Raw genomic sequence first — 24,125 nt, 5'->3', positions numbered from 1 at the left:
ATTATTTGGATGTGACCAGTGACAGGCCCAAGACCACCCAATGCACTTCATGGCTGAGTGGGGATTTCAACTAGGGTCTGTTTATTGTTAACCCAGTGTTCTGTTCCACCACACTAGGGTTCATCTCCCAACCCCATACAAAGCAGGATGAGGATGGTGGTGATTTAGCAACAGCATTACCTGATATACTGGTACATGCAGCGAGTGGATGACAACCTCCGTTGTTTACTGAGCAAATATTAACCTGGGTGCACACTTTCCCATCTCCTTCATAGCCTGGTTTGAATAAAACAGCAATTTTATCAAGTTGCAGTGTCATATGATAGCAAACATGTGTTTATACTGTCAAGCCGTTGAAAAGATGACAAAGAACAGTGACAAATGAAGCCAGAGGCAAATTTTTCCCCAGTTTCATCATCCAAGGAAGGCTTGTTCGGGTCTCCTTGACATTAGCACAAAGCCTGTCTATTTTAATATAGCTTATAAATCAGCAGAAAGTTGGGCAATCCAAGTCTCATGAGCTGGACGGTATCATCAGCCGTTGCACTTGGTTCTGCAGCAACTTCCCTAGATCTCTGCCATGTGACGGGTTCCTGTAACAGCCCCAGACGCAATGGGGCTGGAGTGGTTGGTGCAAGCCAGATGTAAGCTGGCATCCCTATGGACCCAGGCTCTATTAAACTTTCCCAGAAACAAATCACTCAAGGGGGGGGGGGGAATGATAGGCTTCCTTCCCACAGACTGCCATTTTCAGTTTCTATTCCTCATTTTTTCCTGTCTTAAGTTTGGTTCTCTACATTTCCTCCTCAGTTGGCAATTTTAAAAAAATTAAATGTCCCCCTCAAAATCCACCAGCATTTTAGTGCTAATTTATCCTAAAACACATGTGTTTGTAAGGAATTTTTGCCTAAAAGAGACATTTTTGCAAAGCGATTTCCCTTAATTGAATGCATTTTGTATGTTACTTTTCACTAACATGTGTGTTTATGCACACTCTACTGCAATATATGCCTTTTTGTACACATTGTTTGGCTGGAAAACTCAGGAGAACATATCAAGGGGACAGGGAATGTTGTGCTTTTTAGATTTGGAAAAAGCAGGGGGGTGTACACACCCACCCACCACACACACCCACCCACCCACCCACACACACACACACAACACAAGCTTAGCAGGTAAGAGGGAACTGGAAATGGCAACAGAAGAGTACATGTTTCATAGCGTCACGAAACTCCAGGGTACAAAAAGAACCTTAATAGCCACTTCACCTATCCTTGCTAGATCCTCTAGCAAAGCACTATCATCCACATTACAGTGTGTGTCACAGGCAGAAAGCAAACATGATCTGCCTTCATACCTTTTCCTGGACCGTGTGCAAACACAATCAAAGTGCTTCACATTTGTTGGATAAGCCAATGCATTTTTTCTCAGCAGTCCAACTGAATGCAATGGGAATTGCAGCCTAAAATGCTCTCAGGAGACTCAGAGAAGTCCACTGCTTTCAAGTAAGGAAGGAAATTCGCAGAGTTTCCTACCCAACCTAAACAGGGATAAAAGTCCTTTACAGTCTCAAAGACTGTGATTGGTTTTGCCCTGCATCACAATGGAATTTGCCTTCTTTGATAAAAATCCCTGTAAAACCTCACAGTCTCATCATAAATGACATTATTACAACCAGGTGAAGAAAACTATGGAACCTTTCCATTCATAATGTATTTGTATTTCTGCAGGCAGCTGAAAGATGGCAGGTTCCCAAAGAACAGGTTTGACCAATTTGCCAGATATTACTGAGTAGGTACTGCAGCATCAAGGTCTACAAAATGGCAAAGCTGAAACCGATTGAGAAATACAGAGGACGTCCATTGTTTACCTGGCGGGCAATAGCCGCAATGGAAGGAGCCCATGGTGTTGATGCACCGAACCATTGGGGCAGTTGAACAGCCTCCATTATCTATCTCACATTCGTTAATATCTTGGCAGGTGTAGCCGTTTCCTTGCCAACCTATGGAAACAGAAAGCGGCATGATACGGCTGGCCACTGTGATGGAGCAGATGGGCCTCTGGCCTGATGCAGCAGGACTCTTTTTATTTCCTTACTCACCTGATGGACAAGGACCGCAGGAGTAAGAGCCTGGCTTGTTTTGGCACTGCACAGGAGGATCCAGAGAGCAGGGCGGTTTAGGGAGGCTACACTCATCGATGTCAGCAGTGCAGGCAGGGCTCCCTGGCGGCGCCATCCAGCCAGCATCACAGATGCAGCTGTACTTGGGCTGCCAAGTTAAAACAGGGCAATCATGAACATGCCACAAGAGGAACTGCTCCTAATAAACCTTTTGCACTATTGCTAATTTCAAGCCAGGCTTGCAGCTGCACGGTGATTTGCCTTTACAGAGCCCCATTTCAATTATGGTCTGTGCTCTTTCCCCAAGCTTGCTCTCCTTTACTAGCAGCAGCTTAATGTGCTCCAGTAAAAGGGAACCTGTAATTTAATCATAATAAGCCAGAGAATGACCAGTAATCATGAAATCAGCCTAAATATAATTAAATTCAGCCAGCACAACCTGCTAGTGTATCATAAGACTGATACAAACATAACCATCTGCAAATAAACTTGGCTGCTCTGTCTTTGGAATACTGTGGGTTGTTATGCTTTGGGGGAAATTCACAAACAAAGGTTATTCATTCACTGACGAAATGCAGTTAAAGCTAGTATAGTCTGAACCAGAGCAATTCAAACTCCAAAACAAGGGCCAAGGGTGCCAGCAGGATTTTCTGGCCCCCAGTACTCTGTGGAGGTGGCTTTCCAACCCACTTGAAAAAAAGGCCACATATTTGCATCAAATTTGCATGTTTTGCATTATATGCAGATTTGTGTCCTTTCTTGCAGGTGGACTAAAGGATCCAATTATAAATCAGTGGCCACACACATAATAAAATGCCTGCCAGGTAGAATGTGAACAGCTGAAGTTTTTGCCATAATTGCATTTCCATACTAGAAAAGGCTTAACCTATTGAATTATTACCTCCCACATAGCTGCTAAAGGCACAAGGATGCTGCTTTTACACAATGCCTACATGAAACCAAAGCTTAAGTTTCAACCCTAAACCCACTTACCTGCGAGTAATCTCCATTAAACACAAAAGACTTACTGTACTGCCACTGAACTGCAATTTAACTATACAGTAGAGTGAATTCTTAGTGGTCCTTGGCTCCTGCCCATGCCAAAGTCTTATTGTAAAGTTTTCACATTTTGCATTTGCTATTTAGGGATGGGGGCGGTTCTTTAACTCTCTCTTGTACTTATTATGTAGTAGTAAGTGCAGAAAATTGCCTCTGGGGACTGTGTGATCTCAAACAAACCCACCCAGGAAAGATGCATCCTGGTTGCTAGGGAAAGGGAAGGGCAAACTGCAGATATTCCAAGAACTAGAAAATAAAACAGAAAAGTGCACTAAAGGGGAACAGAATGCAGCAGTATTTTAGGACCCCAGGAATTCCTGTTGCCTGATGTCCAAACACCTGTCGCAGCTCTAACTCAGTGGAGATAAAAGTGGGAGCAGCCAGGCTTGTTCATCTCACAGAAATTGTTCAAGAGGCTACATAACTTTATTTCTAGGAGGGATAGATAGGCTCTCTTTGCTTACCTGACCAGGTTGCTCCCTGTTTCCATCAACACAGAGCCCATGCCCACAGAGAGCTGGAGATCTCCCTTGGCAGTCATCAAATTTTGACACGCAGTGAGGTCCATAAGTTTCTGGTGTACAGGTGCAGCTTTCAGAGGAAGAATGAAATAACATTGCAATACCCTTCCACATGTCTAAAGTCTGTCCTTAATCTGTCAAACATTAACCAGCTTCATGCTTTGAGTTATGATGTCTTAATTTCTACACCTATATCTGATCTGCAGCATCTCCTGCAAGTTCCAAAGACCTCAGGAGCCCATTCCACAGTAACAGTGTGGCAGCCTCTCTTCTGGAAAAGAGCTTTCCTGTTGAGATATGACAGGTGCCCTCTGGAAACAAATGAAGACATTCCAACAGGTGATCCCAACAAGATAAATGGGCCTCTACCATGGGTGCCTTTTTTAAAAAAATTAAAAATACATCTGCTAATTTTTGTGTTGATTTAGAAAAGTTTTTAGCTGTTTTGTGGTACATTGCCTTGAGATGTGTGTGTAGAATGCAAGAATTAACAGTAAGAATGTCATGCTTTTTTTAAGTGAAGGAATTTATGAGTCATCAGAGTATTCTACGTGAGTTCCTTGACTTGCATCAAAGTTTTTCTCTACTTTGTAACATCTAGTTAACTTGGCTAGTGTTTGGATCTAGAGCCTGCCTTGCTTCTATTAACCTGAAGCCATTCCTTCCATTTCCAGTGTTTCAACTGTAAGTGGTATTCCTTTTGTAGCGAGAAAAAGCAACACACACACACATTAGACGGAGCTATCAGCAGGTTTGGGGTGACTCCAAGGTCTGCAGAAGCACACAAATTCTATAGGGGGAAAGACCTAAGGGGAGAAGCTCCTCAAAATAGTCCAATGAGGACTGAGCATACTCAATGCCTACAGAATGCTGAAGGTGGGGATGAAAAACTGAGAGGGGTAGATAGAAAAGAATGGCTGGAATGGCTGGAATCCTGAACAGCAGCAATCCTCAATGCAACATTTGGTTGCAGGTCCACATGTCATACAGAGAGAAAAAATAAAGAGTAGACAGGCAATCAGGGGATGAGCTATCTCGAGAAACATCATGCAACTCTGCTTGGTTGCTAAACAACAACCCCACCTGTCTCCTTCTTGGTTAGTCGACTTTAAAAATAACAACAGAATTAACCCTTAAGCTACACAGAGAAAGCCCCCGTGAGAATGAGGGAATCCTCGGGCGCGTCACCGCCCTGTCCAGCCAATTGGCTGGCCGGGGAGGCGTGGCCTGGGCTATTTATGAAAAGGGTAAAGGATTCTGGGGGGCGTTGCCCTGTCCGAAGCCTATGGAGGTGTGGGCCTAAGGCTCAGCCCTGAGCAGTGAACCCCGGGGGAGCTCCTAGTTGATGTACATCAACAGGACTTTCCCCCACTGGTGGTTAACCCTTACCGGCCTTCATGCAATCGGGCTGAAGCCGGTTAGCTGCTAGGACCAATGCCTAAAGCCAATACCGCTCAATTCCTGCAATCAATAAAGTTGTGGCCTTTTCCGCCCATTAACCTTAAATACCGTGTCCTCTTTCTTTATTTCCCAAGTGGGGAGGGGGACTTGCCACACAATGATCCCTGCTGTTGCACTCCCAACAAACTGCAAGCAGGCAAAACACTGTGCCAAATTGAATACGAGTAAAACAGCTGTAATCTCCTCCCAGTACCATCACATGTTTGCACTAAGACATGATTTGGCTTAGCGTTCCATGCAAACAAGGTTGCTATATAAAGCAAATGAAGCTTTTAAACTATACATTCACAGTTACATTTCATTGTACATGTAACTGTATATGCACAGATCCCTGTTTCACTGGTAGCCAGAAGTCCAGAAGTCCAGATTATTAACTTTTCAGAGTGTTCCTCGTTCCATTAGCTGGTTGACTTGATACATTAAAAGCAAGCAAAGCTAGGTTACTGAGCCCAGCCTCCAGTGAAGTGGTACTGATTAACTCAGATTTCAAAGCTTTAATGCTTGACTACCCCCTACCCAACTGTAATAAAGCAATGGCTTGTCTTTTAACAGATTGTTGATTTCAGACAGTGGGACTTATTTCCTGGAAAAACGTGTTTAGAATCAGAGCGCTAGACTCTGTAAGCACAAAGCATCTTCCAGCCTTCTGCCAATGCGGGGAAGATAAAACAAATCGCCCGGTTTAGAAGAAAAAGAACATTTGGTTGGCACTTCACAAAAGTGACCACAAGTCTCAGTGATTAGTCACGCAGACTTCAAAACACCAAGTCCTGCACTGATAGAACTCCCTGAGGTGGTATAAAATGATATTATATTTTATCTATTTGAATAAGATATTAATTTATTACTACCGTCATGCTGTCCAGATCAAAGCTTTAGAAACCAGAATGTTCAAAAAGATCAGCTCCATAACAATCTCAACAGAGCAATGAATGAAGGAATTGTTGGTCACTGTTTTCCATTTCTGGTCATTAGTTTTTTCTGAAACATTGCTTTGAATTGAAATGTGACCCTGTTAAGAAAATGTCAGATAGAAAGCAAGAATAACATTTTCTTAACTAGGACGGTGAGCTCTTTGATATCATCCCTATGGTACTTTTTGGTGGACAAAACATTTTAAGAGTGTCTCCACCCCCATCATTCTGCCCGGACACTGAGGTCCAGCACTGAGGGCCTCTTGGCAGTTCCCTCACTGTGAGAAGCGAAGTTACAGGGAACCAGGCAGAGGGCCTTCTTGGTTTGTGGTGCCCGCCCTGTGGAACACCCTCCCACCAGATGTCAAGGAAAAAACAACTTCCAGTCTTTCAGAAGACATCTGAAGGCAGCCCTGTTTAAGGAAGCTTTTAATTTCTGAAGGACTATTGCATTTTAAAGGACGTGGGTGGCGCTGTGGGTAAAACCTCAGTGCCTAGGACTTGCCGATCGCATGGTCGGCGGTTCGAATCCCCGCGGCGGGGTGAGCTCCCATCGTTCAGTCCCAGCTCCTGCCCACCTAGCAGTTCGAAGGCACCCTTAAGTGCAAGTAGATAAATAGGTACTGCTTTCTAGCGGGAAGGTAAACGGCGTTTCCGTGTGCTGCGCTGGTGTTGGCTCGCCAGAGCAGCTTTGTCACGCTGGCCACGTGACCCGGAGGTGTCTTTGGACAGCGCTGGCCCCTGGCCTCTTAAGCGAGATGGGCGCGCAACCCCAGAGTCGGTCATGGCTGGCCAGTACGGGCAGGGGTACCTTTACCTTTACCTTTAATTGTATTTTAATATTTTGTTGGAAGCTTCCCAGAGAGCCTGGGGAAACCCAGACAGATGGGCAGGGTATAAATAATAAATCATGATGATGATGATCTCATTTATTTTCAAATAGGGCATTTCACGTGTTGAATCTGATGACTCCAGGTGAACAAATGAAGCTGACATACTAGGTAAAACGTAAAGGTAAAGGACCTCTGGATGGTTAAGTGCTGTTGTGGGGGGGAATGGGATGTTCCAGTTTTTCTGGGACACTTGGAAGTCATTCAAGTTGGTAGCCATCATTTATCGCTGCAGAACCAAATTCCAGGATTTAACTATGTGCTATGTGAAGTGCTTTCCTTCTCTACCTACCCACCCACCCTCTCCGTCTCACACACACGGTGGAAAAGGAGGCAATTCTCAGAGGGTCTGATTGGCAAGCAAGAGAGAACTCACAGTGCCCAGAGTGAGATGGGTGAAGGTTCTTGTTTTTAATCTTATGCATGCACAGACAAAGAAGTGGACTAAAGAATAATCAAATCAAAATCAAATGAAGAGTTGCCCTGAACTAATTTGTGTAAAAGCTTGCAAGCTTTCCAAAGCATAAGGAATGCCAAGCAAATATTTGCAGAGGAAGGGATTTTGTGTGTGTGTGGTGTTGCTGTTGTTATTCCAAAACCAAAAGGCTTTGCAGAGAACTCTGGCATGCGGTCCCATTACACTGAGAAAGCTTCGTCAGGAAATTATGGGTGTTTTTACCAGCTAGCCATTTTTTTAAGGAGCAGGAACTTAAAACAAGTCCAAGCTAGGAGGGCTGCATGAAATGTCAGCATGGGAAGGGCCAGAGGTAAAAGGGGGTGGAGCAATGAACTTAAAATGTGAACAGTAGGCTAGTTTTACACAACGCACACATATACACACACACACACCCTCCCTATCCTACTCCAGGCAAGCAATATGTATAATCAGAGTTCAAATATATATTCCAGCCAGGAAAAAACCTGTAGTATATTTGCTCTCTTGGCTTACCGTACTGGGAACTGCTGAATCAGCTCTCAGGCAGTGTGTAGTTTAGGTTGAGTTGTTCACTGCAAGCAACAACCTGCTGCATGGTTTGTTCCCTCCATGAACTTTTTTATATTGAAAAGAGTTGTTATGAATTCCCTGAGTGGCCTCTTCTTTGTGATACTTTTTTAAACCACTCAAGGACGGGACTGACTCCAGCTACAAAAGCTGCTGCTGCTGCTAAAGGTGGGCAGCAGCTGCGGGCTGTTGATATGTCTTCCCATTAAGAACTGGACCTTTCCACACTTTTTCTGTGCATTGCTCGCTCATTTTCTTAACCACAAAAGTCTGCATTTGTTGTTTCAGACGTGGATTTGTTGCGACAGACCATTGTTTAATCTGCTTTTGTTGCACAAGCCTAAATTTCCAGTATCCACTTGAATTCCTCCTGCAAATTGTGACGATCTAGGGGCACTCTTTATTGTTGTATCTTGCATGTTCGTAGCACTCAGCAAAACTATAATGGACATCCTCCTAAGGACATTAGCAGGAGTTACTTACCTGTAACTACCCGGGGTATTTACACATGTTGCCCCATTCTGGCAGCCTAGAGGTGTCCCAGCATAAATCTGACATTCATTAACGTCAACAGAACAGAATGGCCCCTGAAAACAGAGTGAAATCGAGCTTATTTCCTGAGTAAAGCAGACACACAATGGGGTCCGCAGAGCCAGTGTGATGATATAGAATTTCAAAAGATTGTAGTGCAGCATCTGGTTGGCTTGCGGCAATACTGCCCTTCACAAACACTAAAACAAAACTCAGTTGTTCAGATTTCCCCTGCTTGTCCATGGAAATATAGCATGCTTTTATTTAATTTAAAGCATAGGGTCATTATAGTAGAAGCATGGAGCTTCTCCTTGGGGAGTGAAATCATGCACCATTAGCCCTCCAGCTTCTGATGCCAAATATGCAAAGGAGCACATGGGGTTCTGCTCAAGGGGTTAATCTTTAGAGATCCATTTGTGTGCTGCCATAAGCACAATACATCCTACTAATACAAGAGGTTCAGTTAAGCATCCACACTTGCCTCCCCCCCCCCCTTCCTCTGCATGAATAAAACTTTAATTTTGGAACTTGGGAGACCCATGAATAAGATGATCAATGTTTAAATGAAAACCATTTCCACCTATGGTGCATTCCTCATCTGATAGCAACACAGCACGGAAAAAATGAAAAGGATCTCTCTCGCTCGCTCGTTCTTTCTCCCTCTCTGTGTGTGTTATTATTTCTAATAGATTTCTCCTGTCTTTGCTTTCTTTGCTTTCCTCTCTTTTCTTTTGTTGTTCTTTTCCTTTCCTTTCTTTTTTCTGATATTTCTGACTTCATTTTTTTCTAGATACTATTTTGTTGTATTGTAAAACTCTAATAAAAATTTCTGCAAAAAGAAATAAAAAGAAATAAATATTAAAAGCTATTGGACTGAGTCACGCATTAATGCTTCAGTAGGATTGGTGTTATTGAAATTTTTAATGATGGGGGTTTATATTTTGATTTTGTGTAAGTGGTTTGTTTTTATTTTTTTTACTTTGTAAATGGCTTATTCATCCAGCAAGGCTCTTCTTTTTGTGTACTAAGCTGCTTAGCCAAAACATTGGCTCAGCTAACTCAGTACAGTGGTACCTCTGGTTAAGAACTTAATTCGTTCTGGAGGTCCGTTCTTAACCTGAAACTGTTCTTAACCTGAGGTATCGCTTTAGCTAATGGGGCGTCCCGCTGCTGCTGTGCTGCCGTCACACAATTTTTGTTCTCATCCTGAAGTAAAGTTCTTAACCCGAGGTACTATTTCCGGGTTAGCGGAGTCTATAACCTGAAGTGTCTGTAACCTGAAGCGTCTGTACCCCGAGGTACCACTGTACACTGACTGACACTAGTTTTCCAGGGGTTCAGATGGAGGACATTCACAGCCCTACCTGGTGATGCTAGAGATTGAATGTGTGGCCTTCTGCAGATGCTGTATCACTGAACTACAGCCCTTCCCCTAATTGATAACACCATGTTTATATTCCTACATGCTTCTGTGAGCAATGCATTGATTGGGTCCTTTGCAGGTGATGGCAGTAGCAGGGACTGAACTTTACATATTGCATCAATTGGAAGTTGTTGAGCGACTACCTTACCTGCCAGTTGTTGGGGCAAAGACAGAAGAAGGCATCTAGCAAATCAATGCAGGTTCCAGAATTCTGGCAGGGATTGCTGCTACAGGCTTTTCTCAGGAAGGTCTGGCACAAAACAAGGGCAAAAATAAACCCAGTTAGTTAGCGTTTATGACTTCATTGGCACAGTCTTTCTTAAATAACCTTCATAGTGTGTAGAGGACTTGGCTCTGTTTAGGTTCCCGCAAGCAGCCAGTTCAGAGAATAAACTTAATGGGTGCATAACAAAAGCTCTCCTTTTGCTTTGTCAAGAGAAAACCTACAGTATTTCTCAGAAATAAGCATTTAAGTTTATTTACGAGGGCTGTCCACTGACCCCAGCTGAACCCTGGATGTCTAAATGAATTGGGCTGATTTGGGTCAACCAAGGATTCAGCCACAGGTTGAGCCAACCCTGGATCACCTGGTGTCAGATCAGATCTACTCGGAGTGATCCAGGACTTTCAAAAGGGAGGCAGGAGAATAGCAAGGAGAGGGGAGAAGGAGGTCCACACAGCTATCCTGGATTGTGCCCTGCATCGGATTAGGCCCTGTTATCTTCATTCCATCAACAACACTTCACCTTTTGGGTTCTTGCTTTTTTAACATACATTCATGCGTAGCCCAGTATTGAGCACAATTTATCTTCTTGCCGCACCACTAAGATTTCTGACTACAGAACACTTTGTCTTCTTCCATAAAAGTACTCACCTGCTCAAGGCTTTGAAGTCTGCCTTCGATATTCACAATCTACAACAGAAATATAAAGACAAACATTTGGGAATAATAGCTAGACATTCCTGGAATAACAGCTAGACATTATAATCAAGCATAATGGGCAGGCTAGGAAGAAAGGGTGGAATTTCAAAGAGAATATTTTTTCAGTACTGTTGTGTTCTCTGCACCACCACAGGCCGTGAAGAAGGTCCCTGGGCAGGGCTACCCAGATCTGGTTTCATTGGATGAGATTCATGGCACCTTCATAGCATCTGCTTTATTTGCAAGACAGCCCAGACTCCTACAAGACAGCAGACCCATTGCCCCACATCAGAACCCCAGAGAGATCTTGTATCCTTAAGGTGCCAAGACTGGGCTCACAGATCTTCCTCTTCCAAAAAGTTTTTCACACCCACCCACACCCCTCTTCTCCACGCTCTAATGAAGAATCATCACCTTCCAAGCACTCAGGAAAATGCCAGGCAAAAACATTCCTCTTTACCCTATGTCTATTTAATAATCTATGGCCTGAGAAAGTGTGTTGGGGGGGCACTGCTATTATTATGATTGTTTTACTATTAGGCTGGCTGGCTGTATGCTTTTTACTATGCTTTTATAAGGTTTTTCTTGTTGATGTTTTGTGTTTCTTTCTTCTTTTATAAATTTTGATTGGAAATTTTATTTACAACATAACATAAACCCCCCACCCCCCAATACAGAAATCCACCCTCATTAAACGTGAACATAACATGCAATAAGCATAACATACAACAGTACAAACAACCAAATAAAAGACTTCCTTTATCCTGTATCTGGCCTCCTTATTTACTTCTTATAAACTGTTTCCTTTACGAATAATTATTAAGATTTTTCTAATTATAATTTAAATATCCACAAAGTCTCCAGCAGACATTAATCGAAACAAGTCCAGGTATGTATTTTAGGGCACTGTTTTGTGAAGTATTCTCTGCATTTTCCACATGCTTTTTGAAACTCTTGCCTCTGTTAATCTAGCCAATTCAATATACTCTAACAGTTTGTCTTGCCATTCCTTTCTTGATGTTTTATGTTTCTAATGTTGTATACCGCCCTGAGATCTTTCCATAAAGGGCAGGATATAAATTGAATAAATAAGAATATAAGAAGCAGGAAATTATCAAACTAAATAGAAATTATTGTCAAATTAAAAAGAAAATACTTCCAAACATACTTCCAGTAATGTGATATGAAGTAGCTGACATTAAAGCTTAAAAGAATATTCTCCTTCAGTTTACAAAACATGGTTTCATTTTTGTTAGTCAGTAGCAATCATGAACTCCCATTCTTTGATTCCCAAGACTGTTACACTCCATGGTTCTTTGTCATGTAACCTAAATCAGTGATTAGTGAAACTTATTTGTCTCTAGTCATTTTTTAGTCTATTTGACGAAGTTATGTAAAACTCTGTAAAAAAAATAAATACCAACAAACTCTTATATTTGCTTCTGAATAAGTTCTTAGACTATGAAATGTTTTCCGAAGACCTACAGCCAAAGCCACTTACATCAAGAATGAATTGACCATTGAATGTTTTCAAAAACAAGCCTAAAGAGATTGAAATGCTCTAATTCAGAATTTTATGTTTCTGCTCCTGCTATCTATATAGAGATACAGTTTTGTATATTGAATACAGAGCATTTTTTAAAAAGAAAAACATTATACAGAACTGTGCTTGTATGATCTTCTAAACTCGAAGCAAAAACTCCAGGCCACAGGATTGCGGGTTAAGCATTAAAGTACACATTTTATGTTTTCATATTTATGAAGGTTTGTATATATATATACACACACACACATACACATAGCATCTTCCAAAAACCAATACAAGTTAAGTTAACTAAAGATCCCGAAGCTGCCAAAGTAATTCAAAAATTTGCTTAAAATAGAAAACAAAATGAAATATACTTAGATAACTACAGATCAATATCAATGCTGCAAATGAAGCTAATGATTAATCCAAAAATAGTAAGATGGGGGCCAATCCCTCTGGTCTATGTACAGAAGTTGAACAGACTGGAAGCTGAATCCTATTTTAACAGTGGTGATGGCAACGTACTCCAACCACAACAGGCTCACTTGAGAGGTGCAGGCACTGGCAGAGGAAGAGGGGAGCGGTGGGAGCGGACAGCCCCAGGCAGCGCAATCCCGGTTGGGTGCCATCGTGGCTGCCCCCCCGCCCGCGCTGGGCACCACGCCCCTGCGGGCGGTGTGCCATGCCCCCAGGGAGCACACCACACCCCTGCAGGCACCACGCCACACCCCCAGGACGCATGCTACGCCCCCAGGACACACACCATGCTCCCCCGGATGTGCACCAGCCATGCCCCCACCTACTATCTGCCCCCCCCCCGGTGCTGGAGCATGAACCTCTGCCACTGGGTGAAGGACAGACCACATGGCGCGCACAGCCCAACCCACTGAATGTATGTGTGCAGACACCATGGCCTACTTTGCTTGAGAGCCAAACTTGCTTACATCCACGGTGATTGGCTGGTTTCCAACCTCCACTTCCCTGTCGGCCTTGCTTGGACTCTGAGAAAGGTATCCTTCTTAGAGCCAGACATTTGGTGTGAGGTAGCACAGAAAATGTACTTTGCCAGGGCAACTAAAACATATTTTATTCAAAAGCATAGTTGAAAAAAATAGAAAAAAATAAAGTTGATTCTATATATCTAAGTTTTAACATAATCTTTCTAGCCATGGTAGCAAATCACAGTGGTGGTGCTAATACTTCTCCCACCACCCTGTTCAAAATGCCCAGCTCAGACAGGTGCCTGTTTTTGACCAAGAAATGGTAGCGAAACCATCGGTTCTGCTGCCATCACAACAGTGAAGAATATGGGTGGTGGTCAACTAAGTCTTAGTCAGAGTAGACCTATTTAAATTAACAAAGATAACTTAGATAACATGTTCATTAATTTCAGAGGGTCTCTTCTAAGTAAAACTTAGCTGAAAACTACCTTACACTTCTTCTTTTTTAAGAAAAAAGGAAGAGGGGGGTCAGAGGAGAAGGAGAAGGAGCAGCAAGGGAAGAGGGGAACTGGGGCGCAACTGCCACAGAGGTATTGGTGGTGCATTTGGGGAGGGGGTCAGCTGCACAGAGGCATCAGCAGCACTCTGCTGGTGATCCCCTGACGTCTAGCACCAGTCCTGAATGGACAAGAAAGCATCAGTTTACAACGATGACTCAGCACAATAGTGAAGATGTTTCTTTCTTCACTTATTCCGTCATTACCTTAATCGTTATGCTTTGCCTTTGATGCTTCATGAACAGGGCTGACTGAAGAGATCTTCCTGCCTGTGCCTCTCTTTCCCCTACTAGGGCTGCCACTTTAATAATCTTGTTGCACCAGTCAGACACCTAGTTCCAAGATTTACTGTTTGCACAGTCCCCTCTGAAGAAGATCAATTCAGCCTGCTGCATTGCAGGAAACACCTCCCCGTGTGTGTGGTGGTGGTTTTTTTTTGGGGGGGGGGTGTTTAAAAAGGGCACAAGACAGTAGAAATTGAATAGCTGCAGTGGTCCTTAATTTCAACAGGAAAAAGTTGAGCACATATTTAGTAACTTTCTCCCCTTAAAATCAGCAGGATTTACAATAGCTTCATTAGTGTAGAATTCTGCACCACCTGAACAAAGCATGTCATGGGATTTTACATTTGGATCTGCACTGTCAACTTCCATCTGTCTAGCTAAAACTTGTGATTTGCCTGGAAAGCAAGCAAATTTCAGTGCTGGGTGTATGATTAATAATGATATAAGAAACGGGGGTTTTATTTTCAAATTCAGCCAGCTCTGGTAACTCTTTGCTAGAAGTTCTTGCACACATTATGTGCTGTTTTTAACGAAAACAACACTCCAAACTAGGCTTGCATGAGTGATTGTGCCAGTAGGTTGGTAAAAAGCATGGAGCTAGAGAAAAAAATCCATAGAAATAGGATTTTGTCCAGTACCCAGTGAAATCAGTATATCTGATTTTTGGAAATATGTATTGTGAGCACTGTCCATGTGGTTTAAAGTGCAGAATTCTCAACTAGGATATGAAAGTTTATTACAGTTATATCCCACTATTTCCTCCAAGAATTTTGAGACAGTATAGATGGCTTCCTCACTGACCCATTTCATCCTCAGAATAATCCTGTAAGGTAAGTTGGGCTGAAAAATAGGAATGAGCCCAAGGTTGTGCAATGAACTTCATGGCTGAGTGGAAATTTGGAACGGTCATTTCCTGACATTCCAACTACTACATCACTCTTATGGCAAAAGACTGACTTTTTTTTCACATGGTGAAGAGCTGAAAATATATTTGTGTACAAATTTATAGAAAACAAGACTTACCTTAGAATGAAGCTGTGTGATCTGACTGGAAATATTTTGAGGGACACCAGCGATTCTTTTCAGTTCCAGAATCTCATCTTTATTCTTTCTGATCTAAATTTTAAAAGAAATTGACAGTGCTTTAAAGTGCAGGGAATGAACTCAGTTTTCAGAGATGTTGTGAGAAATCCACAAGAGAGATAAACACAGAACACTGTTGGATGATGGAGGGAGGCCTACAAGGCACCATCCAACTGCCTTAGGGACTCCACTCCAGATTTGTCCTTAGCCTTTTCTTCTCCTGAAGATATCCTGCAAGCAGTGGAGGTTTAAGACCAGAGTTTTCCTTCTCCTAGATGGGCTACTGCCCCAGGTTGCCAAGCCCCACCTGCCCCTCACTTCCCTCTACAGGACATGCTGAAACCCTCTTCTTGACTGTTGGACCCACTATTGGTCTTGCCTGCCCAACCCACCCAACCTGCATCTTCACATGCAGGGGAACCCTGAGGGTTTGAGACCCTTTGACTACCCTCACCTGGTTCAGCTGGCAAGTCGAAACCATTTCCCAGGGTGTGGCCACTGTCACATGCTTCTAGGAGCCACAGGTGAGAGCTGAGTGCAGGGTGGGGACCAAAGGTAGACCAACTACCACAGAAGGAGCATGATATGTCCCCCACCAGAAGTACTACCCCTCCCCTAACACCCTATACACCCCATAGAAGCAGTGTATAAATTTTGGCATATAAAAAGTAAATACATACATTACTTTCTGCTTGGTTGCTCACCTGCCCTTCCCCTTTTACACGCCTTGGGGGTGGGGGCAAGTAAGGGAATAAGAGCAACAATGAGGTTGAGGGGTTCTCACAAAATGGGGGTGAAAGGGCGATGGCACCAATTCTAGCTTTGCACGTCAATTGTACACATACAAAAGCCCACCCTGTGATCAAAAGGTCTTACAAGGCCACAGTATATTTCTATTGTTGCCACATGCTAACCCTGACATCACTTCTATTATATGATGTTGTTATTATAAAGTTCATTTAGATAAGGCATAAATTATATACTATAAAAGCTTATCTTTTAATTTTTATATAAACTCTCGATTTATGGCCCTGTCATCAGCCACAATCATCTCCAGCAGCGATTAAGTGCAGTAAAAAATAAATAAAAATAAATTCTTTAGACAAATGGGAGAAGATCAGAATAAGATAGAAGCAGGAGTAGATGCTGGATTCGTGGGCTTGAATGCTTTGAAGAGCTGTGAACCCACTTAGTTTGGAAGAAGCCACGTGAGTATAGCACTTGATTTTTCCTGGTACCGTTGGTTCAATGAAAAGGGGGAAACCAAGGATACCATGAAGAGAGGCTGACGTGAGCTAAAAAACCCCAGAAGCACTCGTGGCCTGGACTGTCCCCATAGCAACGAAAAGACCTCATATCACAACTGTGTTTTCCACACGGCCCAATTACTTTTGCAGAAAGCCATGCACCGTGTGGGGTAGTCGAGTCCAGAGCTGGATTGATTGAAGCGGTCTAACTCACAACAGACGGAAGTGTTCCATCTACATTGTCAACACAACAGTGAAAGAAAATTGCACTATCTGCTCTGCCAATTAGCTACCAAAGTATAAAGTACTATACAGCTTAGAACCAGGATACCCCAAAGAGTGCCTCACCCCTTAGATACTTAATCGGTGTGCTGATAGCTCAGTGGGTTAGATCGTGGTGCTGATAATGCCAGGATTGCAGGTTTGATCCCTGTATGGGATGGCTGCATATCCCTGCATTGCAGGGGGTTGGACTAGATGATCTTCAGGATCCCTTCCAACTCTATGATTCTGTGATAGCATTTTATTGGGAGGTCTCTTCCATATGAAATAAGAATCTGGCACTTTGGAATTCCCTCCCGTTCCATATCTGACAGGTACCACCTCTGTTGTCATTTTGGCGACTATCCAATACCTTCCTTTTTCAACAAGCCATTTAAGTGGAGGCAATCTGCGGTACAGACTTTTATCCCAGTGTCTATCAGTATTAGCTCTGAAATTATTGTAATATATCATTTTATTGTTGATGCTTTGATTGCTATTCATTTGGGATGTTTTATGGGAAGTGATTCATAAATTAAGTTAATGAAATAAACAAATACAGTTGATGCCTGAAATTATGGTGGCGCTAGGCACCATTGTATACTCAAATCGTTTTGGCTGGCCTCCCCTCCCCTTCCTCTGTGCCAAATTATTGCCTGTAAGCTCCTCAGGACAGGGACCTATCCTGTGAAGCTCTATGCGCCCCGATGGCTCTGTGTAACTCCATACAGTGGTACCTCAGGTTAAGTACTTAATTCGTTCCAGAAGTCCGTTCTTAACTTGAAACTGTTCTTAACCTGAAGCACCACTTTAGCTAATGGGGCCTCCTGCTGCTGCTGCGCCACCAGAGCACGATTTCTGTTCTCATCCTGAAGCAAAGTTCTTAACCTGAAGCACTATTTCTGGGTTAGTGGAGTCTGTAACCTGAAGCATATGTAGCCTGAGGTACCACTGTACTGATTGACTATAACTCTTTGCATCCAAAAGCCATTTGAAGGACACCAATGAACAAAATAAAACCACACAAAAGATTACCTGGATCAAAGTCTCCACAAGGTCTTCTTCGTTAACTTTTATTCTGCCCTGCGATCCGGTTCTGAATTCAATATTTTTGGCAGAGCCAGTATGGAACACTAAATGGCCCCTTTCAGATGACAAGCGAGGCCTGGTGTATTGAAAAGGAAGAAGATTGCACGTGGTGTTAAATTTGCCAGAGATATAATGAAGCTGATTGATCTATGTTCTGTCTGAGCAAGCCAGGTTGCAGGTTAACACCCCAAGAATGATACTTACTGATCCTGATTGAAGCCCCTTTTTGCTCTCTTTTTCTCAGTAGATTCAGATCCATAGTTGAATCCAGAAATAATCAGGAATGTCACCAAAGCCCACCGAAGAGAGCCTGGACTCAACATTCCTCGCCGCAAGTCTTCCTGGACTGTGCAGTGGGTTAAAGTGAAATCTGCACTATCTTCAAGGATTAACCCAGTGTCAGGTGTACTTTGCCCTGACAGGACTCTTTGCATATTCACAGAGATGCTTATTCAGCTCTTTTCCCCTTCTGACCCATCCATAACTTAGTTAAGAGAGAAAAGGGAGATTTCATTTGCCAGGAGTGACAATATGCCTGGTGAGTAGGTTTGAAAGAGCAGTTCCTGCGACATGTCAGCAGGTACTTCTTACTGGGCAATGCTTCTCTGTCTTCCAAGACTTCTCCCTGGACTGGTAATCTTGGTGTGTGCATCCTGATGGTGCCAACTGTATTTTGGTTTTACCCGCCTTGAACCCTTTCCATAGCCCCAGCAATAATGGAAACACGGCTGGAGATTCAGCTATGTTCACAATATAAAATCGCAATATAAAAAACAGAAAATACATAATAAATACAGTGGTACCTCAGGTTAAGTACTTAATTCGTTCTGGAGGTCCGTTCTTAACCTGAAACTGTACTTAACCTGAAGCACCATTTTAGCTAATGGGGCCTCCCGCTGCCGCTGCTGCACGATTTCTGTTCTCATCCTGAATCAAAGTTCTTAACCTGAGGTAATATTTCTGGGTTAGAGGCGTCTGTAACCTGAAGCGTATGTAACCCGAGGTTGTTGTTGTTGTTGTTGTTTAGTCGTTTAGTCATGTCCGACTCTTCGTGACCCCATGGACCAGAGCACACCAGGCACTTCTGTCTTCCACTGCCTCCCGCAGTTTGGTCAAACTCATGCTGGTAGCTTCGAGAACACTGTCCAACCATCTCGTCCTCTGTCGTCCCCTTCGCCTTGTGCCCTCCATCTTTCCCAACATCAGGGTCATTTCCAGGGAGTCTTCTCTTCTCATGAGGTGGCCAAAGTATTGGAGCCTCAGCTTCAGGATCTGTCCTTCCAGTGAGCACTCAGGGCTGATTTCCTTCAGAATGGATAGGTTTGATCTTCTTGCAGTCCATGGGACTCTCAAGAGTCTCCTCCAGCACCATAATTCAAAAGCATCAATTCTTCGGCGATCAGCCTTCTTTATGGTCCAGCTCTCACTTCCATACATCACTACTGGGAAAACCATGGCTTTTACTATACGGACCCGAGGTACCACTGTAAAAAAAACCAAAGGCTGCCCAATGATCCACACCTTCCACAACACGTTTTAAAAGTGCATCAATCAAAGGCCTGAGAGGAACATTTTTGCCTGGCACCTAAAGGTGTATACCTCCTTGAGGAGGGCATTGCACAAATGGGGAGCCACACATTCTCATGTTGCTACCCTCCAGATCTCTTGTGGAGGAGGCACATGAAGAAGGGACTCAGAAGATGATCTCAGGACCAGGCAGGTTCATATGGGGATATGTGATCCTTGAGGTATTACAGTCCTGAGATGTTTAAGACTTTATGGGTCAAAACCAGCACTTTGATTTGGGCATGGCGATATCCCCACCACAGTAGATGACTCATCTCACTCAGTTTGTTCACGTTGGCTCAGCCTCTCCTACACTGAGCCCTCCCCCTTTAAACTCACAATGATCCCACTTGCAATGATAATTAATAGCAACTGCCCATAATTCCAAGATGCTATGATGGTGCATTTGATCCTGTCTGAGAACATTTCCATCTCTTTTAGATATTTCCCCTTGTTCTTTGCTACAAAGTTATTAACTAGTAAACACTGTTCATTCACAGAAGTGGGTATGTCTGCCAAATCCACAGCTTTTAAGGGTGAAACAAAGGTCACCAATTGGTGCAACCAATGCTTTATCTGTGTATCTCCACGCCCTTATTATCTGTCCTGTTTGCCATTTCTATGCATATTAGACTCTGAATTCTGTGACTAAATCATTGTTTGTCGACGAATGCAGCCAGGAGGGCATGCTACACCTTGCCAGAGACAGAAGAGGCTATCTTTATTGATTCAGGACTTATAAACCTAGAAACCACAAGAGCACTTAAGAGGTTTCATATATCGGGGCAGCAAGATATATTGAACAACTAATGGGTTTTGATTTTAAACAAACTTACACAGGAAATTGAGCTGCATTTGATATTGAGAGTCTCCTGCAGGGTGGAAAAAATATTACATTAGGATAAGTATAGTGAAAGCAGAAAAGGAAAGTATATCTGACCATAATTAATTGCCAAATACTTCAGCTTTAAAAAATGATACATGGAGACACAGTGCAATTCAAGCCTTTAGCCAAACCTGTTAGATGAAGGCTCAGCTCTTATATCTAATTTAGGAACAAACTAAGATGAATTATAGGAATAAAAGGCGACAGGATAAAAGTACATAAAATTATGCCTGGTATGAAGAAAGTGAAACACTTTTCACCTTCTCTCACAACACTAGAACTCTGTGGTTTTTTAAAATGTTTTTATAGTGGTACTAAGTAATTGCAGCTGGTTATGACTTTTCTTACAAAATAGTTTGTTTATTTAAAGCATTGACACCTCAACATTCTGCTTAAGTGCAGAAAAGTGCAGATGGCTTGACATAAAAATGTGAATTGTTCCTTAACAGAATGTAGAAATTTATTTGTCACTAACAAATGTAGGTTATAGTGCCTACAAATTAAAACATAGTATTAATTTTCAGTAATGCTCTGTATTTCCACAACTGTCTTACGACAGTCGCGTAAACTAAGAGAGGTTTATTCTTCCAACAAACATTTTGTAAGGGGTGTTAATCATTTGCAGTTACCCATAAAGTTCATTTAGATAAGGCATAAATTATATACTACAAAAACTTATCTTTTAATTTTTATATAAACTCTCGATTTATGGCCCTGTAATCAGCCACAATCATCTCCAGCAGCTATTGTTGTTGTTTAGTCATTTAGTCGTGTCCAACTCTTCGTGACCCCATTGACCAGAGCACGCCAGGCACTCCTGTCTTCCACTGCCTCCCGCAGTTTGATCAAACTCATGCTGGTAGCTTCAAGAACACTGTCCAACCATCTCGTCCTCTGTCGTCCCCTTCTCCTTGTGCCCTCCATCTTTCCCAACATCAGGGTCTTTTCCAGGGAGTCTTCTTTTCTCATGAGGTAGCCAAAGTATTGGAGTCTCAGCTTCAGGATCTGTCCTTCCAGTGAGCACTCAGGGCTGATTTCCTTAAGAATGGAGAGGTTTGATCTTCTTGCAGTCCATGGGACTCTCAAGAGTCTCCACCAGCACCATAATTCAAAAGCATCAATTCTTTGGGAATCAGCCTTCTTTATGGTCCAGCTCTCAGTTCCATACATCACTACTGGGAAAACCATAGCGTTAACTATACGGACCTTTGTTGGTGAGGTGATGTCTCTGCTTTTTAAGATGCTATTAAGTGCAGTAAAAATTGGTTATTTGACTACATATGTCCCGCAGTGCAGTCCTCTACTCAGAAGTACATCAATTGGACTTTCTTCTGATTTGACATGTATAACATGCACTGTATCCAGTTCCTTCACTTGGAATGGACCTTAAACTTCTGTGGCCAACGTCTCTCTGTTTTGGAATTCCTGATGTCTAATACCCAATGCACATGACCTCTACAGGACCTGATCCATAAAAAATAGAAATCCAGCATGTACTACAATTAGGCCCACAACGCTTCTTGATATTGATTTTACCAACTGTCCAGCAGTAAAATTTGCAACACTGAAAAGTGGCTCTCTTCAAAGTGTTCCCATTTAGAGAACAGCTTGTCTTGCTTTGCCTTCTCACGGCTGCTTGGCAAAGGATATGTTTGCCTAGTTTGGAGTAATTTTTCTCCGCTTTTTATCCATGCCCAGTGACCTGGAGAGAAACTAGACTCAAGTGGCTCAAATCCTAAATGCTATGCTCTGAAGCATCCCTTGTTTGTGAGTGGAAAAGTGAAGTAATCCTCTCTCGAGCCTGCTTGTCAGCCAATCATTCCTGCACCTCACTTCCCTACTCTCTTGTCTTATGTTCAGGAGCAGAAAAATCTTCTGACTATTCTGATGTCATCCTTCTGAAAGCTAGTCGCAGGTGCAAGAACATCCTGGTCAATAATGATGTTGTTTCAGCAATCTTTGGAGACCTATTATATTAATGATGATAAAACAATTAGAAGAGTTTATGACTCCACATCAGAGCTGCTTCTCCTGTATCCAGAAGAAAGGAGGACCAATAAATCCATCCTTAATAGCCAAAGAGACTATGAATTGTGATTATGGACCACTTCATGGATTTTAAAAGGTACTGCAGAGTGGCCAGTCATCTATAGCTACAGTTATTGTTCCAATTGGCCACATAAGGTTCCGCACTCAGAGAATGAGCTCATTCTTAGTATATAACTGCCCTCCCCAAACGGGTGCCCCCCCAAATGTTTTGGACTACAACTCCCATCAAGCTGTGGAAAAACATAGAATCATAGAATCATAGAGTTGGAATAGACCACAAGGGCCATCGAGTCCAACCCCCTGCCAAGCAGGAAACACCATCAGAGCACTCCTGACATATGGTTGTCAAGCCTCTGCTTAAAGACCTCCAAAGAAGGAGACTCCACCACACTCCTTGGCAGCAAATTCCACTGTCGAACAGCTCTTACTGTCAGGAAGTTCTTCCTAATGTTTAGGTGGAATCTTCTTTCTTGTAGTTTGGATCCATTGCTCCGTGTCCGCTTCTCTGGAGCAGCAGAAAACAACCTTTCTCCCTCCTCTATATGACATCCTTTTATATATTTGAACATGGCTATCATATCACCCCTTAACCTCCTCTTCTCCAGGCTAAACATGCCCAGCTCCCTTAGCCGTTCCTCATAAGGCATCGTTTCCAGGCCTTTGACCATTTTGGTTGCCCTCCTCTGGACATGTTCCAGTTTGTCAGTGTCCTTCTTGAACTGTGGAACATACAAGTTAACTGCTCTGGGTAGACAATCACTTTACATAATTCTTACATTTGTACACTACTTCTTTAGGAAATAATTTCATGCCACATTTGCCACAACAACACTCCTTGAAGGAGCCTTTAGGGGAGCCGAGTTGAAACTCTATTGCCACAGGTCCATCGGATTCTGGGCTGTGAAATGGGTAGGAAGAGGTTAACCAAGCAGCAGTGCCACAAAAGGCCAAGGCTTTCATTCAAGCAACCACGAGAGTCCAGGAATATTAGAGGCAAGCTATTTGGATGCTTTTCAAGGCTAATCCTACACAGAATAGACCCACTGAAGTTAATGGGTAGGATTAACTTAGGTTCAATACTTTCAATGGGCTTACTCTGAGTAGGACTTGCACTGAATACCACCTGTTGTCTGTGCAGCCCATGACCCTCCACCTACCCTCCTGTGTCGCCCAATGTTAAGATGTGGACTGGGAATGTGCTTGGAAAACAGAGCCAAAGAAGGCAGTCAAGGCAAGTCAAAAAACGCCCCTGAGCATCAGGAGAAAGGAAGTGAAGGCAGAGTGTTCAGAAGAATTTTGCATTTGCTGGCAAAAGGTTCCTTTCTCCTCCCCCTGCCCCATCACAGATCCAAAACATAGTCTAGATATCCAATATATTTCTTCCTTTTCAAACTTGGCTGTGGGAGAGCATATTGAAAGTAACAGATCTCTGGGTTGTGTTTTTGGCTTGGAGGCAAGAAGAGAGAAGGGGTTGTTTTGCAAACACTCATTTCTCCCTTCACCCTAGTCCGGAAAGGAAGAAAGGTGTGTTCTGGATATCTAGGGTGTGTTTTGGAGCATTTTGCAAGAAAAGGCAGAGCTCCAGAAGTCTCCTCCGTTGCCTTTGCTTGCAAAACTACCCTTTCTTCCTCTCCCACTCTCCATCAATTCTGCAGTCCTTGTGTAAAGATTTTAATAAGTGGAAAGCACACCTGCCTGTCAACCATGTGACACCATAATGATGTCATGTGACTCTCAGGTGGGTTGTCTTTCTCACCTGTCAGAGTTGGCCCGTGAGAAGCAAAAAAA

The 24,125-nt window shown here is 42.9% G+C and overlaps 1 protein-coding gene across 1 annotated transcript in view; it reads right to left on the bottom strand.

Moving 5' to 3' along the window:
• Positions 1-18,177, bottom strand: part of CUBN (cubilin) — a 129,128-nt gene extending 110,951 nt beyond the window's left edge. The window contains exons 1-10 of the mRNA XM_028750285.2: positions 18,041-18,177; positions 17,783-17,912; positions 15,180-15,272; positions 10,799-10,837; positions 10,073-10,174; positions 8,454-8,557; positions 3,646-3,772; positions 2,102-2,270; positions 1,871-2,002; positions 181-276 (exon numbers count right to left, since the gene is read on the bottom strand). Of these exons, the coding sequence (XP_028606118.2) occupies positions 181-276; positions 1,871-2,002; positions 2,102-2,270; positions 3,646-3,772; positions 8,454-8,557; positions 10,073-10,174; positions 10,799-10,837; positions 15,180-15,272; positions 17,783-17,912; positions 18,041-18,159 (1,111 nt within the window). The 5' untranslated portion in view covers positions 18,160-18,177. The remainder of the gene's footprint in view (positions 1-180; positions 277-1,870; positions 2,003-2,101; positions 2,271-3,645; positions 3,773-8,453; positions 8,558-10,072; positions 10,175-10,798; positions 10,838-15,179; positions 15,273-17,782; positions 17,913-18,040) is intronic.
• Positions 18,178-24,125: the final 5,948 nt, after the last annotated feature.

Source organism: Podarcis muralis, chromosome 12, assembly GCF_964188315.1.
Source record: "Podarcis muralis chromosome 12, rPodMur119.hap1.1, whole genome shotgun sequence".
Classification (NCBI taxonomy): domain Eukaryota; kingdom Metazoa; phylum Chordata; class Lepidosauria; order Squamata; family Lacertidae; genus Podarcis; species Podarcis muralis.
The sequence above is the reverse complement of the archived record's forward strand: the minus strand, read 5'-3'. Positions and strand labels throughout refer to the sequence as shown.